The 19,939-nt window shown below is 44.7% G+C and overlaps 1 protein-coding gene across 1 annotated transcript in view; it reads right to left on the minus strand.

The window, feature by feature from the left end:
- The window catches only part of LOC147724917 (pentraxin fusion protein-like), a 70,489-nt gene that overhangs the window by 6,553 nt on the left and 43,997 nt on the right, over positions 1-19,939 (minus strand). Inside the window, exon 3 of the mRNA XM_086918131.1 lies at positions 10,279-10,561. Within this exon, the coding sequence (XP_086774257.1) occupies positions 10,279-10,561 (283 nt within the window). The remainder of the gene's footprint in view (positions 1-10,278; positions 10,562-19,939) is intronic.

Raw genomic sequence — 19,939 nt, forward strand, 5'->3', positions numbered from 1 at the left:
AGCGTTTACGGGGTTCAGTAAAGAACTTACAGAATAACAGTGTATGAATCGTTGTTTGTGGGGACTGCAGATCACAAGGGCACATAGAAAATGTAGATGACCAGACATTTTGCTTTGGAAATGCAACCAGTAAGTGAAAGAGATCAAATCTGAAACGGGTGAGCAGCATTTTTTCGTACTGTGTTAATTTGAAGTTCAAATAGGGTTCTGCGGTAAACACAGTCTGCGCTAGTAATGAGTGTTGAACAGATGGTTTATGGATCTCCGATAATAGTCGTACCTGACCCAAGTAAAGAAGACATTCCCTTTTTAAGTTCTTTTTTGGGATTTCTTTTATCAGTAATGGATGGTCAAAATACTTCCTGTAACCTAAATCTGTTAATAGCGCTTTAACATAGGACAACCATTTGATTTTCTTACATTGATCCAGTTTTAAGATGTCTTGAATGATCGTCCTAGTCAGTTGACACTGCTCAGTGACCCATATTCTACGCCACAGCATTATTGGCTGCAATTTTATAATGTCTGTGATGTAATCAATGCCAAGCTCTGTGTGGCAGGCATAAGTGGAACAACGTTTTGGTACCGCCAGCAGATATCTCAGAAAAGAGTTCTAAATTTTTTGTATTGAGTCCACATTTGCGAAAACCCATATCCCCGCCCCGTATGTTGCCGTACTTATGCATTTTGAGTTGTAAATTTGTAACAGTTCTTTGGGTGGTCGCTGCCCCAGTCTTTGTGAGAAGCTTTTTAGAGATGATGTCTCTCGGAGAAAAGACAATTTCCTTGCGTTGACAGCTGGATTCCAGTTGAATTTTTCATCAATGACAATCCCTAAGTAGGGATAGGTTGTAGTCCTATCCACCTGTTCACCCTGTACATACAGTTTCCTATTTTTTGCGTTTCTTTTCTCCCCCGCATGCATTGTGTAAGTTTTTTTTACGTTTAGCTTCAGATATAGGCTTGCCATGAAGGTGGAGTATCTATTCAAAGCCTGCTGTAATTCAATTAGTGTTCTTGCTAAAATGACAGCGTCGTCGGCATATAGGAGCGCTGGTATCTGCCGACGAGCTATCAAAGGAAGATCTTTACTGCCTTGGAGCATGTCAGCCTCCAAGCCATTCGTATAAAGGGTGAATAGAAAGGGGGCCAGTACACACCCCTGCCTGACCCCCTTTTCCACCCTGAAAGTGTCCGTGAGCTCGCCTCTCACCCCGAATCTTACCCTGCCTGTAGTGCCTGTGTACAGTTCTCGAAGAAAGTCCACTATTGGAGTGGGAACTCCCATCTTCAAAATGATACTCAACAACGGTGAATGTGCCACGCAATCAAACGCTGCGGAGAGATCTACATATACCATATGAAGAGTAGAGCCTTTAGCTTCCACATATTTGCCCGCTAATAGAGATAGATTTAAGGCCTGGTCAACGGTTCCTAGCCCCTCCCGGAAACCATATTGTAAGTCTGAAATGATTCTATGGTCGGTGGCCCATTCCTGGAGACGCTCAAGGAGTATCCTTCCTGCCATCTTTCCTAGCGAGTCCAGGAGGGAGATCGGTCTGTAGCATGATGGACTATTTCGATCTCCTTTTTTGAATATCGGTACCAGCGTCGATGTTCTCCAGGAATCTAGAAGGCCCACTTCAGTAGTGGCATTCAGGACGTTGGTTAGTAAGGGAGTCCATAAATCTGGGAGGTGTTTGAAAATATCGACGGGAACGCCGTCCGGGCCAGGGGCTTTGGCTGTTTTTGAAGATTTTAAAGCTTTTTGAACCTCTTCATGAGAGAGCTGAAGATTTATTGGGTAAGTGATGTGTAACGTAGGTTCGAGTTGGGCTGTGTCTTCTATCTGATCTTTGGAGAAGGCTTTTGTGAAGTGTCTCACCCATTCTTGTTCACTTATTGCGACATCAATAGAGGGGGAATTGTCTTTATCTGTTAGAAATGGGGAGCGGACTACTTGCCAGAACGTGGTACTGTCGTTTAGTTCCGAGCTTTGGGTAAGGCGTAACCATAATTCAGCTTTTATTTCTTTCTTCCTGTTGTTTAGGGCAACCGTGTACTCCTTTCTAAGTCTACTAATTTTGGCTCTGTCCCTATGGTCACTATTCAAAGCTTCCTTTAAACGTGAAGATGCTTTTGTACATGCTGTATTGAACCAGCCTTTCTTTGTGTTTGGGTTTAGTTTGTACGTCCTGGTTAGTTCCTTTTGTATACTTTTTAGGATTACCAGGAAACTCTTTATGACTTCCCTTGGTTGTGTAGTGGGGTCCAGACAGTTTATAATGTCAACTTGATTGTGTGTGACTATTTTTCTGGTTGTTGTTTCCTTATCAATACCACCCCACTTCAGTGTATAGCCGTTCAAGGAGCCTAGTGCTAGCTCACGTTGGTTTAGGGCGGTCATGATATCATATGATTTATTTGTTTTTATTTCAACAAGACCCATGGCTATTGGAAAATGGTCGCTTAAAGGATTTTTAAGGACCTCAAATTCTTCTATGGCACGTCCTGCAGATGTTGAGATTAGTATAAAGTCAATAAGGCTTGTTAAACCTCTTCCATTAAATGTGGGCTGGAAAGAAACAGATGGAGTTTTTATTTCATTAGCGAAACTTAGGTCTAATTCAGCCATGAGTTCAGTCATTATTTCCCCCACATTAGAGTGCATGAAGTGCGTGAGATTTACGTCAGCCTCATTACTAATCCCACATTTATTGTTATTGCTGTTACTACATAAGTGAAGATTGAAATCTCCTCCCCAGATTACCGTGAGTGACAGTTTAATGTATTTTGTACGTTGTTCTTGTAGTATTGCCGAAATCTCTGGGAGAAGGGAAATCATATCTACCTCAGAAAGATTATTATAAAAATTAACAACTAGATAGAGTCTTTGTTTAGTGATCTTTATTACTATGATCTGAAAGTTCACATCTAATCTTAGGGGGAATACCTCATCCACGGGAAGGGTGTTTGTAATATAGGTAACTAGGCCTCCACTATTTCTGCCAGAGATTGATTTCTTTGCAGGTGACCAGTAAGTTTTAAAGCCCACCATGTGTATTGGGCTTATAGCCCAAGTTTCCTGAAGGCAGATACAACCGCTCAAATTGATCTGTCTCAGGAAACCAGGGTTTGTCTTTTTTGTGGAAAGGCCTGCAATATTCCAAAATATGAAATGGATCTGCAAGGTATTTGGTATGGGGTCAGCAAGGTTGCTTATATCAGTTATCAGATCTACAGCTTCCTGGGTAGCGGAAACCGGTAGTTCCGTTACCAAAGCATCTATCTTATGATGTTTAGTTATTGGACAGTTAGTTATGTCAGGGGTTAAAATAGACTGGGTTGCCTTTTTTTCAGGGATAATACATGTTATTGATGGTAGAGTCATCTCTTTATTGGAGGATTGTGAAAGTTCCCTATTCAAATATAAGCCGGGGAGTCAATCATTAAAATCTAACCCAGAAAGAGCATTAAACCTGTTATAGGTCGGAATATTATAAGGAGTGGCTAGTGGCAAGGCCGCCTGTCTCCATCGGTTGTCTCCATTCTCTCGATAAGAGATTTCAGAGAGATAAGGATGAATAGCAGGAGGTATGAGTGTTTGACTCTGGTGCCACTGTACCGAACCTGTTGGATAAAGAAATTTAGGATTCTGGAATGGAGTGGGAAGATAAGAGTCGGAGGGAAAGGACTCTTTTGGGAACGAATTCATGGGGTTAGGCAAGATGTTATTGTTTGTATTTATTAAGTGCCTATAGAAGTAGCCCAATGGGAGAAGAGTTGTATTAAATTCCCATGTAGATGGTGGAGGGGCTTTGGCTAGTGTCTTTTCGGCCCACTGAGGGTTTCTAAAAGTAATCGCTACACAGTCCCCCTCGAATTTTTTCCGTAGGGGGCCTATCCAGCCTACTCTTTGAGTATGGGAGATTTCCCCGGCACATTCTATTGGAAAGTTACAGTTTAGACTTAACCAATGTATTATTTTATTTTTCAGGGATGGTGTAGTTTCACTCTGTTCTTGTTTGAGTGTTGGTACGTTTACCAATACGATTACGTAGGCTCCGCATTCAGGGGGGAGGGTAATGCGTTTAGGGATTTGTCGTGACCTGTATGGTTGTTCGTACGGTATCTTCGGCTGTTGAATTTTTGCGGCCATATGATTAGATTGCGTAGATACCTGTGATCCTTGTTGAAGTGGTACATGAGAGTTCGCTAGCTGGTTAGTGGTTGGTTGGATGTTCGTATTAGGGGTGGCAGGGATACTGTTGGGTGTTGAGGGTTTATTTGCAGCTATTAAATTATTGCTAGGGGGGTTCTGTTTCGGGATAGTTGCTGAGGTGAGGTTAGGTTTTGGTTGGGATATATTTGCTTTACTACTATTTGTTTTAGGATTTCGGGGTGCTATGGTGTTTTGAGGCACAGTAGGTACGAGTTTAGTGTTTAGGGATATTAGTTCTCCAATTTGTTTTTCCAGTCGAGCAAGTCTAGTTTCGACTGGTGACAGATATATACTGAGAAGGTCCCCGATTCGCTCAATCAGGTGATCGCTGCCTATGGTGGTTTCATACTTGTCCCTATGTTCCTCTCCTACATTTGTATCTGAGATCCCTGGGGGTTGATGTGTTTGATTGGATGTCTTCTTTCTTTTCTGCTGTCTCCCACGCTGGTTATTCTTTAGAGGCCCGGGGGCAGCTAAGATCAGTTGATTAGTTAGTTTCGGAATTGCTCCCCCTTGTGTGTGAGTTAAATCATTTGCTTGTGTATCATCCACATTTTCAGGTGTTAAAGCCACATTAAGCGCTGGGGATCTCTCTAGGTCAGTACTTAAGTCACAATTGGTAGAGGTGTCTGACACAGAAAGATCAACCTCATTTGTCAGTATGCGGGGGTTATTTTGGGTTTCCTGGATGGTTACTGAGTTGGTTGTATTAGATTTGCCAGGAGTGGCAGCAAATTTAATGTTTCCTAGAGAGTAGCGTTTTGCAATGCTCAGATCTTGTGATACTCTTCGCTGTAGAAGTGAGATGCTAAGGTCAATGGCGTCATGTGTTCTGGTTATGAAGCTGTCTATAGGCCCTAGAACAGCCGCTGTTTCCACGGCTGTCTTACTTCCGCTACCTCTCGTGGTCATATTACAGGTTGTTAGGTTGTAGCAGTTAGATATAGTTACTTGTGGATCTCAAATGACACGCAGTAAATGTCTACTGGTATTCCCAAGATATACAGTAGGACAAGATAGGTAATAATGAATAAAAAGCAATATCCTACTTGTTTGGATGGCTTGGATGTTAGGGGAGGGGACCCAACCCGACCCGTCCGGGCGTCCGGCTCTCGTCCCGCGTTGCGGGCGTGCCCCCGTTTTGTAGCACCGCCTGGCGCTTGCTGATGACGCGCTCCTATGCGCGCTGACACGGCCCCCTGGGAAGGCGAATTTCTCTCTACTGCGGCCGCTGATGGGATTGCGGTGCGGCGGCAGGAGGACTCAGCCTGGATGCAGCAGCAGGGCGGAAGTTTCCACGGGAGTGCTCAGGTCACTGGGGACAGGGTTTCAAACCGGCAAGTCTCTGTATGCTTAGGGATTTAATTCTCTGTTCCTCTTTTACCAACGCTAGGTGAATTCAATTTCAATTAACCAGCAGCTCCAGCCATGAAGCAAAAATACAAGCGGTTTCAGCCGCCAAAGCAATTCGATAGCGGTCCCTGCGCATCGAAGCTTCCCTGTGGCTTTGACCACGAAAACAAAGTACAAGTGGCTCCGGCCGCAAAGCAGAATGCAAGCGGCTCCGGCCGCAACGCAGGGTATAAGCGGCTCCGGCCGCAACGCAGAGTACAAGCGGCTCCGGACGCAAAGCAGGGTTTCAGCCGCCAAAGTAATTCAATAGCGGTCCCTGCCGCGTCGAGGCTTCCCTGCGGCTTTGACCGCGAAAACAAAGTTCAAGTGGCTCCGGTCAAAAATCAGAGAACAAGCGGCACCGACCGCAAAGCAGAGTTTCAGACGGCTTCGGCCGTGAAGCAGAGTTTCGGACGGCTTTGGCCTTAAAGCAAAGTACAAGCGGCTCCGGCCGCGAAGCAGAGTTCAGGCGGCTTCGGCCGCGAGGCAGAGTACAAGCGGCTCCGGCCGCGAAGCAGAGTTCAGGCGGCTTCGGCCGCGAGGCAGAGTACAAGCGGCTCCGGCCGAGAAGCAGAGTGCAAGTGGCTCCGGCGAAACTGATTAGCAACTGAAAGCGGAATAGGAAATTCATCTGGGAACAGTTTTGCTGGCCAGTGGCCTATATTAAATGTTTGGGAATTTGGAATACGCTACATGCCGATCTTTTTCGGGCCAATTGGCCTCCCTTATTTTCATGACATACAGGGTGTTTTACAGCAGTTATCCGTTCTCTTCTTCTCTTGGTGTGAGATGATGGGCACAATCAAAATAAATGTTCCTTACCGTCTTGTACTTCTTTTAGAAACTTCAGATTACTATTGATTTGGGTTTCGTTGAGGCTCTAAACAATTCCATATTGCAATATGGTGTTGAATGTTCCCAGCCAGTGCACCCTGTAAAATCCTACTGCATCTCAAATTAGAAGGTGGGTAGGTGATACCAAATTGAAACTATACAACTGATCATCCCAGCTCCGAGTATTGTTTGATTGATCCTTGATGGAAAATTGTTCAGATTTTTTAACACTTGTAAATGGGAATTTGGAGGTGGCTGAAATGCTACTTTATAAGTAACTTAAACAACACATTGTGCACTCTAAAATAAGATAATTGCCCATAAATGAGATGAAATAATCATGACATTTTACTTCTGCTATTGCAGGCCTAAAGGGTTGTTATACCCAAGCTGTATTTAGTGTTGCTTTAAATACAACTGGTTCTGCAGGTTGGGATGAGAACATTGTTTTGTGGGGCTATTCATTGCAACATATTGGGCATGGTACACAATGATATGGCTAGAAAAAGGATTTACTGCATAGTTGGTACTATGTGACCACAACATTAAATTCTACGTATCCTCATGTTATTCCTAGATGTTGGATGGGTTATGAGGTGATCTGAGGCATATATGGTGGTACATCCTTAGGTTGACTAAAGTGGAAGGATGAGCTATTAGCAATCAATGCTATTCTAGGCTACCCTTTCATAGCAGACTCATGGCATTGTTTTTGGGAAAGCGTCTGTAGGACCAGCAAGGCATTACAAGGGGATATGTATCAACTGTAAGAGTGCCAGCCTCTGGAAGCAGCACACTCTCCAATTCTTCATTCAGTGTCATTAGTGATGCATGGAGTAGTTTGGCTATAGAGTGATTAGTTAGAAACATTAAGGAAAAAGTATGAAAATGGATCACACCTTGAAACCACTGTTGGACTATATGCCAGATGATCTGTTGAACAAAGCAACTGATTTAAATTAAGGTGGATGACCTGTGGGTTCACCAAATGATAGATAGATAGTCCTCCCCCTTTTTTCTCATAAGTAACCCGCAAGTATGCAGTTATTTATGAAGACATTGATAGGAGTCACCATCATGATGGTTCCTGTAAATGCATTTAAACTTCAAAGAACACCACCAGTAGCAAACAGGATTATTATTTTTTTCATTTCATAAAGAAAATCACTAAAGTGGACTTTTTTTTAACAAATGTTTGCTACCCTAGCCATGGGTGGTCTTCCTGATTTTACTGTTCCATACCACAACGTGCTAATATATAAATCGGACTACTTAAAATCATACTTCGAGCTATCAAAACAATTGTTGCATTCAACCTGACTTGTTTTCTTTGTGAGGCAACTGTTCTGTTGGACCTTTTTGATGTCTGTGACTGGCTTCCTGTTGAAATTAGCCGCCATAAGTGTGGCCTTAGAACCATTTTCAAGTTACACGTTGTGGCTGACCCAAATCCGCAAGGAAAGGTTGATTACTATGATTTATTGTGCCATGTGAAAAGCTGTGATTAACCACATCCGTGCTGCCACGATTTACCGCTGGTGCTGGGCCCCAATGTTAATGGGTGTGGTCATGAAGGAACGGTTCCGTCATTAGCACAGCTCGACCGATGCTCATGATGTCATGAGCATCGAAGGGGTTAAGGGGTTCTTTAAAAACTCATATCTCTAGAACCCTGTGGTGGCGTTTTTTTGTGAGGTGACTATTTAAAGATAAAAATACACCTAATCTTGTCTGGCGTTAGCCAAGACTTTTTGATTTTAGTAAAATTATATGTATGCCGTACATAAAGGGGATTTCAGCCACCTCCTCATCTTTATCTATTGATCTGCTGTTGTGTCATTCATATTTTCCTCTCAGCCTCTACAGCATAAAGTACAGCGCAATACGTTATCCTGCTTCAACCACTGGCTTACTTCACTTTGAGTGTCTGCATTAATCTTTTTCAGAAATAGGATATCTGTACACAAGGTAGTTCACTTCAGTCTCAGTGTATGTGTTTTTGCTTTCTTATTACTGTAGTGCTGCTTTTGTTTGCAGCATCGAATAAGATAGCAGGAATCTTTTTACCAGATAACACCACAGGGTCCATTACAGCCATATATGTTCCAGTTTTCTTCCAATGCTACTGTGAATTCCTTTTGAAGAGTTTTGTTTGACAGCATAACAGATTGCGTCAATTTGAAACTGTTCTGCATTAAGGTATTCTCTTTTCCTTGTGCAGGCAGTTCACAAACCACAAGCTACACTATTAATACACAAACATTTGTGAGCAGACACTTGTTCAGCATACATATGTTCTGGACTCATTAAATCAATTGTTCTTGAATAAATTTTGTCCAGAATGAAAATCATCATTCATCACTTTTATTTGTGACACTGGTAACCCTCCTTTTTTAGTTTCCTTTTTTATTTGTTTGTTTTCTTCCTTTTTCATCTTTTTCCTTTTTTCTTTCTTTTTTTCTTTCTTCCGTTCTTTCTTCTTCTTCTTTTCTTTTTTCTTTTTCTTTCTTTCTTTCTTTCTGTCCTTGTTTCTTGGTTTCTTTTCTCCTTTCTTGGTTTCTTTTCTCTTTTTTTCCTTTCTGTTTTCTTTGTGCCGTTTTCCTTTATTTCTTTTTCTTTCTATCCTTTCTTCCACTTTTCTTTCTTTTTTCAGCTTTCTTTGCTTCTTTATTTCCCACTTTCATTTTTTCTTCGTTCCTTCTTTCTTTCTCTCGTTTGTTCTTTTCCTTCTCCTTTCTTTCCATCCACATTTTTATCCAGCTGTACTTTCTTGTTGCCTTTTTTCCTTTTCTTCTTTCCTTCCTGACTTCTTGCTCTCTTGCAATCTTTAGTTTTCTTTTTTGCTTTTCTTCTTTCTTTCTTGCTTTTTCTCCTTCTTGCCTATGTTGCATCTTTTTTCTTTCTTTCTTGCTTTCAAACTTGCCGCCTGTCCTGCATTTTGCTTTGTTTATTCCCTTCTTGTCTTTTTTCATTCTTACCTTTTTTATTTCCTTCTTTCTTGCTTTTCAAATGCGAGAGGCTGCACAACTGGCTTGTATAGGTCTGTACTAGCCAACGCCTTTTGATTCACAAAAATTATGTGTATGATAATTCTACTTGTAGGGGGTTTCAGCCACACTTAATCCATTTTTCCGTGGTAATTCTAAAAATCAGGAAACACAAGAATTGGCAAAAAGCTGGTGGACAATGCCAGACCTATTGACTTTGCTAATATTTGCTACAGATTGGTATTACAGTGTTACATGTTATACTTTTTTTTAACTGTTCTGGTACTTCTAAATGCTTTCCAACAGTCTGACTGCTTTGAGCAATACCTACCCAGGACTGAGCTATGGTTTTACAATCGCACATGACTGGACCTGATATTGAATGGTGACTTCATTATATGCTGAAGTTACACAACGACACCATTTAATACACCACGGCACTCATCAGTTTAGCCAAAAGGTCAATTTGAAGGAGCATTTTCCTTCTTGAATTTGGATGCTCTAGCTAACACCTTCCACCACAGAATTATCTTGCAAACCTAAAATCTGCAGCACTTATATAACTCAGTCGCTTTTGGGCTTCTGGGTAGGATGTGGACTGTGGATGCCCCCCATATTTTTTGACAGGATAAATGGAGAATCTTGTATTCTGCGCCCCAGTCTCTCACTGTTTTGGCCCTTGCTATTTTACTGGCCTGGTGACTTAATAGACATGAAACATTGTGGAAGAAGGTTACAGGAATTGCTTTGATGCTTTTTTTATCACTGGGAGCGGGATAGGAGTTCAAAACATTATTCCTTGCTAAAAGTAGTACAGTTCATAGAACAACAGCAATGACTTACATAGGGTTGATACCATACGGAGAGTCTCCAACACGAGCTTGAGCCAACATCAGGCGTTGTCCGCAGCAGTCCTCTCTGTTAAATATCCTGATTGCAGATATTTTGTGGGACGTTCCCAGATCCAGCCTCCACCAGGGAGCCATCTGTATCTCAGTGTGGCAGCAGGAAGACTTGCCGAAATTCATAGCAGTATTTCCATCAATGGCAAGAGAAGCAGTAGCCCATGGTAATCCAAGAAACACAGAACTCTGATCGGCAGCTCCTTTCCGTGCTATATTAATTTCTGGAAGAATGAAGAACATTAAGAGATGTGACTCAACAAAAACTGAGGAAGCAGCATAATCCTCAAACCTCTGTGCAAGTTATACATGAAGTGTTTGATGCATTTTATTGAATATATCAAAAAGATAGAATGAAGGCTAAACAAGCAAGCAACCATGAGAGAGAGGGGAAGTCTGGGAGCAATCCTGGGTATATATGTGTTGTAGGATTTATGGGCTCGATGCACACAAGTTAGGACTAGCAATTTTCTAGTCGAGATTTTTTGCAAATTAAAATAGGAAACTCACTATTCCTTATGTATAAAACTGTTTTGAGTTTCAATAGTGATACATAGTGGTTTTCAAATAGAACTACCTCATGAATATAAATGAGGTATGTTGCAATTTCTGATCCCTACAATTTGTTTTTAAATTAGACAATTTATTTTTAAGTAGTCTGGGGCAGATTTATGTCGAACTTGCACTGCGTTTACGTCGCCGTTGCGTCACACAACGGCGGCGTAAACGTGGCGCATCCCTCCAACCCATTTACAATGTGACGCATCTAAGCAGATGCGTCACGTTGTAAAGCCATGCACCACATGTGGGCGTACCGGCGCAGGGTGAGCGTTTCGGGGCAGGTGCGCCTAGCAAAAGTGCCTGCGTGAAATCAACAAGATTTCACGCAGGCACTTTTAGGCCAATGCTGCGTCAAAACCTTGCGCCTGCTTAAAGCAAGCGTAAGGCTTGCCGCAGCATTGGACAGATAGGCCCCCCAGAGCATTGCTGGAGCTGCATCGCGCTTGAAACTCAACTCCAGCAATGCGCCGCCTTTACGGCACAGATGCGTCACGCATCTGTGCCGATTTTCCCCCATGGGGCACCATGGGTGGCGGGGCTGCGGCGCACAATAACTGGTGCATGCCTGGGGATGCGCCAGTTATTGTAAATATGCCTGTCTGTTTTCCTTAAAGCAGGCAGTGATCTGTTGGACCTCTACCTATTCGTAAAAATATTTGTAACCATTATCAAAGGGGAAGGGGCCCCTTTGGCACCCTATTCTATTTGCAAGTGGAGTACCACCAAATTTGAGTTGTTGGTAAACTGCTAACATTTGTGTATACCAATGAAAATTGGTATTTGGAAGGAATGCCCTAAATATGCACCTTCCAAATACTGATTTGAAACCCAAGTTGCAATTCAGTAACATGTTATTGTATCGCAGTTGGGATTTTAACAATTGGTAATGCTTTTTTGCATTCACAAATGGTCCAATTATGTCATTTGCTACTTCAAAAAGTCTATCTACATCTAGTGTTATTTCCAATAGTATTTAAGAAGCCTGGGCAGTAAATTCCGCTCCGCTCACGGTATTTGCGGAATTTTGTCAATTTTGCTTTCCGCAGAGATCGTGGAATTGCCGGAAATTCCGCTATCCATGGCGTAGCAGAATTTTTTCCTTGTTTGGGCTTTCAAAATGCGTGTTCGCATGTGCGGTGGTGACTTACCGCGATCCCTGCGTTCACCAGCGAGTTTTCCTTTCTATTCATGCGTGCCACAAGATTTTGGTAGCCGGCCACTGGGCATCCGCAGTCACGAGCGTCCGGGTCAAGTGAAACAAAATGGCTGCTCCTATTGGCTACCGCATGGGCAAGTTTGTGAGATATCTCCCCCCGAGCATGCAAACAATATCCCTGAACAGGAAAAATGCATCGCGAACGGGCAGAACAAGAAATTCCGCTGGCTCTTGGAGTTCTGGTTAGCTCGCAGGTATTTGTTACCGTTTTGCAGAACTTTGCGAAACGCGACTACTCAAATTCCGCTACCCCTAGTATTTAAGAACTTTATCCAGTCTGTGTCTATAGTGAAATGTTTGATACACAAGCGCCTAATTGTGTTATGCAGAAAACATGACTTGAGCAGAGGAGCATAAATGTGAGTCATTGCTTCTCATACATTTACAAGTAGAGTTGTTGCACAACAGCATACACCTCATCCTCGCTTTTCACAAATTCATCAGGTTTAGCAAGATCATATTTGAAACTAGCAGCAAAGTACCAACTTTGGCAACCCATCATTTTGTGTAAAGAACCCACCAAAAACAAACCCTACTCTTTACTCAACGACAGACCTGTTATTTCTGAAACTGGGAGATGGATTTTACAGTACGCTATTGGCATTACTAGGGAAAGGAGCAGTGAATAGGTGAAATATAAATAAAATAAAAAAATCAGAACAGTGGACACTAAAGTTTACTTAAATGATGTATAGGTTATATAGTAATATTGATTTTTTGCTGCATAGTCCTCTGCAGGCTCCACCAAGCTTATGGACAGAAATAATATATAAAATGTATTAGCTCCTGAACTGATTTGATTGAAGAGTATGCAAAATACACTATGTCAAGAAAGGTAATATGATTAAGTACTTTCATTAAAAACAGTACCCAAATAGGGTCTACAATACTACACTGAGAAAGTGGAGCATCACTCAGTCCCAAAATAATTCAAGATAGGTTTACAGTCCTCAAAATGGTGCATTCTTTAGAATTTGTGGAAGAAGGCTCAATTCAACCGGGGTGAGGCATTGCATCATGGCCGCGTGGACGGGGGTTGAGAGAGCTTGGTGTGGCCGAGCGATATAGATTAAGATCCTGAGGTATCCAGGCTTCCAAAAGTAAGGGAATTGCTCCCTCTGGACTCGTGAGATCGGCTGCTGATGGCCGAGAGCTGTAAGGACCCATGTACCATGGGTCCGCGAACGTGGAGTTCAGGCACGGGCGACCGAATGGTGCCATCTTGGGAGTGGCCTGAGGAGGACTGCGTGGAGGAGCTGGTCCTTGCAGTTCTAATAGGCCCCACTGTGGGTGGAATAACTGTGCTGCTACCCCCAGGACGAAGGCGCCGCCTGCTTTGAGGTAAAAGGAGGTGATGGACAGTCCCGTGCGGGTTGTGATGGAGGATGGATTAACCTCTGGGCGCAGTTGGCGTAGTATCACTACGCGTATCTACGCGAAGTGCACTTCGCACTACGCGAGCTACGCATAGCAATACGTGAACTGCATAGTGCGGTAGGGAACTGCTGTTCACAATGATTGCACAGTGTCGGAGGCTTGTCCGCGATCAGTAGCTTGATGTTGCTGATCGTGAACGAGGAAAAAGTCTCGCCGGGATGTCATTTTGCTCGGTTGCGGTCGCCAACTTGACTTAAAGGACAGCGAGCGGGCAAAACATGCCAACTACGCTATGCCAAACTCCAGAAGAGACTCCAGCAGATGCAGAATGCCTCAGCAAGACTCATCCTCGACATCCCCCGACACAGCCACATCTCCGGCCACCTGAGAGACCTGCACTGGCTCCCGGTCAACAAGAGAATCACCTACCGTCTCCTCACCCACGCACACAAAGCCCTACACAACCAAGGCCCAAGATACCTCAACAGCCGCCTCAACTTCTATACCCCCGCACGCCAGCTTCGATCGACCAGCCATGCCCTCGCCGCCGTCCCCCGCATCTGAAGAGCCACCACAGGAGGAAGGTCCTTCTCCTACCTGGCCGCCAAGACTTGGAACTCCCTCCCGACCCACCTCCTGACCCAAGACCACCTCGCCTTCAGGAAGCAGCTCAAGACCTGGATGTTCGAGCAGTTGCGGACCCCCCCTTCCCAAGTGCCTTGAGACCCTCCGGGTGAGTAGTGCGCAATATAAATGCACTGATTGATTGATTGATTGATTGCTAGGCATTTTTGCACTGTGCTACATGCAATTTGCATAGCGCTTAGTTGCGCAGACTACGCAAACTATGCAAGTGTAGTTTTCAGCCCAGGCCTAGGCTGGATCCGGGACAGACAGACTCAGAATGGTAAAGTGCTCGGAGAGTGGTGCTGGTCCCAGGAGCTAGATGAACCCCTGCTGGGGTAGAATTCCGACCTAACCCCACAGTGGATGTCGAACTAAGGCAGCAGCAATGAGAGTGTGATGGAACAAATGTGCTCAGAAACGCACCCTGTGGGCCCAAGATACAGTAATGCATGACTGGAGCATGTGCCGGGAAAGCTTCAAATGAGATTGTCTGGTGCTGCTCAATAGGTTGGACGATGGTAGTGCACCCCAGTGGATAATTGTGGTCTGCACTGGAGACTCTCCTTCCTTGAATGCAAGGTAAGGCTGGCGAACCCTAGAAAAGTGGGATTGCAGGGCAATGTCTGGCTGTACTGGTCTGGTGGCTGGGAGAAGAGCAGCCTGAGTCCAGTGGGGTCTGGAGGTGTCTGGTAGAGGAGAGCCTGTACGGAGGGAGAGATGACACAGGCCCCCCTGTGGCTAGGGAGCATGAGGAGAGATCCAAAGGGTGTCCCCCCTGTGAAGCCTTATATAAGTGGTTGCTGGCAGACTGATTGGACTCGCCACCTTGGATATCAGCAGAGCAGTGAGGTGGATAGGAGGTTCTCACTCAAGAGCCAAGGAATAGTAAAACTGTCCGCATTTTAACTGGAATACTGCATATTCTTGTTAAGCAATGGGAAACTTCATGTGAAGGAGTGCAGGACCCTTGGTGGCGTTTAAACCAGTGGGAAGAGATACAGACTGGGTGCACCTCCTGTAGAGAGGGGCCATATAGATAAACTTGCTGCAACTTGTGGAACAGTATGGGGAAAGATAAAACATCAAAACTGCAATCCAACAAGATATCAAACTATGCTCAGCCCATATTCCATAGTCCGGAGACCAGGAACGAGGACCACATAATGGTAAAGGGAACACTGGAATAAGCCTCCGAAAATGCACCAACACTGATGGATGTTATCAGGGCCATCCAATCCACTGATCAAGAAGATTGATGCTGTGTCCATAGATATTAATCTACTGAGTTGCGATCTCAGGAAAGTCTCTGACAGAGTGGTGACCAATAAGAAAGACACAGAGGCCCTCAAGGAAGAGGTCATGAGCCTTAGTGAGACAGTGGTGGAGCTGAAGCAATAGGTGATCAAGCTTGATGACCGGGCCGAGGACTCAGAATGTCGCTCCAGGAGGGGGAACCTAAGATTTTTGGGGATTCCAGAGAGGGCGGAAAAGCCGGATGTGGGTTTGTTTGCGGAAGACTGGATCACTTGGAAAATGTTTCCCAAACACTTGATGAAATTCTTTAGTGCAGAGCGGGCACACAGAGCATTGGTTGCCCCACCTTGGTCTAAAGTACCTCTTCGTGCCATAACTGCAAAATTATGAATTTTCCGGGAAAGGGATCTTTTGCTTTAACTTTCCCACAGTGGCAAATTATATTTCTTTGAACAACATTCTATACCAGTGTACCGGGACTACACCCAAAGGGTCCAGGAACAGCAGTAAACCTTTATCACATTTAAAAAGAGACTTAGCGATTTGAACTAAAAATATAGACTCATGTTCCCAGCAACACTCAGGGTAGAGAGTGAAGGGAGAGTGTTATTCTTCTTCTCAGCAGGGGAAGTGAGAAACTGGTTGGATACCAGGGCCCCGGATGGGAGACACCTGGTCCCTTCTACCAGTTCCATTGGGGCACCATCGTCACAGTCCTCCTTGAGGGGTTTGAGACAGCCTGCACATCAGAAACCACAAAATAAAACAATGAGCCTGGGTCGTATCAGGGTCAGGCAGGATGTTACACTGCAGGCCTCTGACCAGGTGGTTCCAGATCAGGCGGTCAGCACACCTGACATTGAGCGAGGGGCCAGAGGACCCAGCAGTGGCCACAAATGGACTCCATGCACTGAACATTATTCGCTGAAATGTACAGATACATTTTGTTTTGTGTTATAGATAGGATGACAATCTGACATATATGGTCTAAACTGTTATATCACGGGTCCCTGGGAGCCATACATTTACTGATTAAGGGCACAGCACCCCTGCCTGTTCCAATATGTTTCTCCTTTGTGGCCTATCCTTAACTTACATCAAATATAGATTGGAGGTCAGTTAGCGCATTTGTTCTGTTGGGAGCACTGCCGGCTGTCAGAGTAGTGACGTCCCCACTAGAGACCAGGGCTGTCAGGGAGGCTTGATAGTGAATTTACGCCCCGGTGTCACCAGTTCTCATGCACAGCGTTTATTAGACAAAATTATTGACATATTAGATAACGCTGGCTTGGGTCAATTCCTTAAAGAGGTTATACTGATCTTGAAGTGTCTAAGGGGGAGGAGGGTAGGGGGTGATTTGGAGAGGTGTGTATTGTTTGGTGTGGGGAGCAGGAGATCTTCTGCCCAGGGGTGGGAGGGAGGTACGGGTTTGATCAGTTCTTATTAGATGGTTTTGTTATGAGAAAACCACTAGGGTCACACAGGATTACACTTGGATACACAGACTGAAGAATCGATAGGAGGGTCGCACTGACCTCAGGGGCACACACGTCGGGTGCTTAATGTCATATCGTCATGACAGTACAAACGTCTAAGGTTCTTAACTGGAATGTCGTGGTATGGCAGGCCTAGATAAGCATCGAAGAAAGCATGCCTTCCTGAAGTGATATAGGATAGCAATAGTGGAACTACAAGTAACACATATATGGGGAAACACATTACTGAACCTATGGAAGAGATGGAGGGGCAGATTTATGCCACATCATACTCTGGTTTTGCATGAGGGGCACTTATATGGGTGGTGCCAGGGGTTCAATTCCAACACCTCCAGCATGTCTTACACCCTAATGGATGGTATGGTATTCCGTTTGGAAGGTGTGAAGGGAGGGAAATATGCAGCATCAATGTCTACACCTCCAACTTGGACTGCCCCAATTTCTTCCAACAGTCTCACAGGCAGCGACCCCATACCTGGGGGATGAGGTCCTTCTCTTTGGAGATTTTAATTGCATATTTGACGGGAACTTGGATAGGGAACCCCTTAAAGACCACACTAAACCCTGCATGCTGAGATCCGTCACTGGTATCCTTCAAGGCATATAACTATGAGACGAATGGAAAGGGCGCCATCCCACATAAAGGGAATTTGCTTGCTATACCCCCACAGCTAATACCTTCTCCTGCATTGACCATTGTCGTCTTTCTGCTGGTCTGTCCGCTGCCACGCAGTCCATCTCCTATTTACAAGGATATTTATCAGACCTTGCACCATTATTGTTGATGCAGTTCAATGGGCCGGGACGTCCACCCATTCCACTATGGTGGCTTTGAGCTGGAGCCCTTACAGACTCCCCATACGTACAAACCGTGTTAGAGGAACTTAGTCATGATTTTTGGGAAAACTGGGGATCCACAGCCACTAGATCCGCAGAGTGGGATGCAATGAAGGTCGTTATTAGGGGTTTACATGAGGACTACTTATGGAACCCGGCAGCAACTTAGTGCTGATATTGACACTTTAGAAAAATGACTACAGACCCTAGTGCATTTACTATATAAGACTCCCACTGACATGACAAAGTGGATGTGACTTTTTGGTGACATTTCTCCAGGCTCGGTCATGCTTAGAGAAGCACATTTATCATACTTACAGGGAGCAATCGTATATGTAGGGGACAGATCAGGAGTGCTGCTAGCATGACTCATCTGCAAAGATACGGTACAGATTCCGGTGTCGAAGATTCACAATAGTATGGGAAACAAGATATATACCCAAGATGCGATTATAGAGGAATTTATTGAACTGTACCACAGGCTTTTTAGGGGACTTAACACTTCCTATCCTTGAGGAAGAGAATGCTGAAGCCCTAGGGCCCTGGAAGTGAAGGTTTCCCTGCTGAATTTTATAAAACATTTGCCGCACAACTGGTAGATCACCTGCCGGAGGTGTATAATGAGGCTCTGGTTGGGGGGTCCTTCCTGCCACCATGATGGAAGCAATAGTGTCCATGATCTCGAAACCAGATTGGGATCCACTCTCTCCAGGCTTCAACAGGCCCATCTCTCTTCTGAACATAAATGAGTACATTTTGAGTGGTGTATTAGCAGCACGACTCTTGCCATACACGACCCGATTGGTACATCCAGAACAGGCTGGATTTGGCCCTGGCTGGAATACAATGCATAATCTGTGCAGACATGCACATGTCTGGCATGCGCCACATCCATGGGAGGAGGACTGGGCTCTGTGTCTCCTGGATATCCAACATACCTCTGATTCTGTTGAATGGGATTATATGTGGATGGTGCTTAGTGGGACAGGAGTGGGAGATAGCTACTTGAGATGGTTAAAATTGCTATATAATAAGCCAATGGCTCGGATCCGCCTTTGCAATCAGGTATCAGATAGCTTAGAGCTCCAGAGAGGTACTCGACAGGGCTGCCCCCTGTCGCCGCTCCTTTTCACTCTCGCCATGGAGCCCATGGCGATCGCTCTTAGATGTAGGATGTCACACTGTGGGATTCGGCTGGGGGCGACAGTTCATGTGGTGTCAATGTATGCTGATGATAGGTTTGTATACCGCCGGCGTCCAAAAGAGGTGGTCCGGAGCTTCTTAGGGAGCTAAATGGCTCTGGTGAAATATCAGGGCTTAGCTCTAATCTGGGGAAGTCTAAGCTTTCCCCAATGTGGAGCCTGGTGGATACGGAGGAGTGGTAGTTGCCCATGGTGGGGATGAACTGGGTAAGAAGCTCACATAGGCTATCTTGGGGTCAGGCTGTTGCACACACAGGATGCCTACATAGAACACAATATGGGGGATTGTGTGGAAGGCATCCATATTTCGAATTCTGGAGAGATCTGCCCCTGTCCCTGATGGGAAAAGTAGTCTTGATAAAAATTGTGATTCTCCTGTACTGCTTATATACTATGCAGAACTCCCTCTACGAAATTCCATGGGTGTACTTCCAAAGGATGGACTACCTTTTGGTGGATCTATTATGGGGGTTCAAAAGGAAAAGGGTGAATCTGGATACACTACTGAGGACATGGGAGGGGGGAGGACTGGAGGTACATAGATTGGGCTTTTATTACATGGTGACACAGTTCCAATATGCCACCCAGAGACTAGGTGAGAAAGTTACCTGGGAGAGGCAGTTGCTGGAGGGTACTCATGGGACAACCCCTCTACTGGACCTTTTTTGAATGGGATCCTGAGAACCAGAGAAGCTCCCATATATTATCAGACATGTGGCTGCAATCTGGGAACTCACAATTGAAACTGCGGTGAAAAAAGCACCCTATGCCCCGGAGGCTATGATGGGGGCGGTGATACCATTTAAATAAATAAGTCAAACCATGTCCATTCTCAGAAGGAAGGCGGGAGGCTGTCGTACAATGAGAGATTTGCATTTGGAACAAAAGTTCATCACAAGGGAGGAGGCGGACTCAACTTTTGAGTTAGACAGGGGGCAAGATCTTCAATATGCCACAATTTCAGCGGTCGCACGGGAGGCGTGGCCAATGTTCCCAGAGGAACCACCCATTACTGCCACTTTTCAGGCTCTC

This window comes from Lissotriton vulgaris, chromosome 4_1 (assembly GCF_964263255.1).
Source record: "Lissotriton vulgaris chromosome 4_1, aLisVul1.2, whole genome shotgun sequence".
Lineage (NCBI taxonomy): Eukaryota > Metazoa > Chordata > Amphibia > Caudata > Salamandridae > Lissotriton > Lissotriton vulgaris.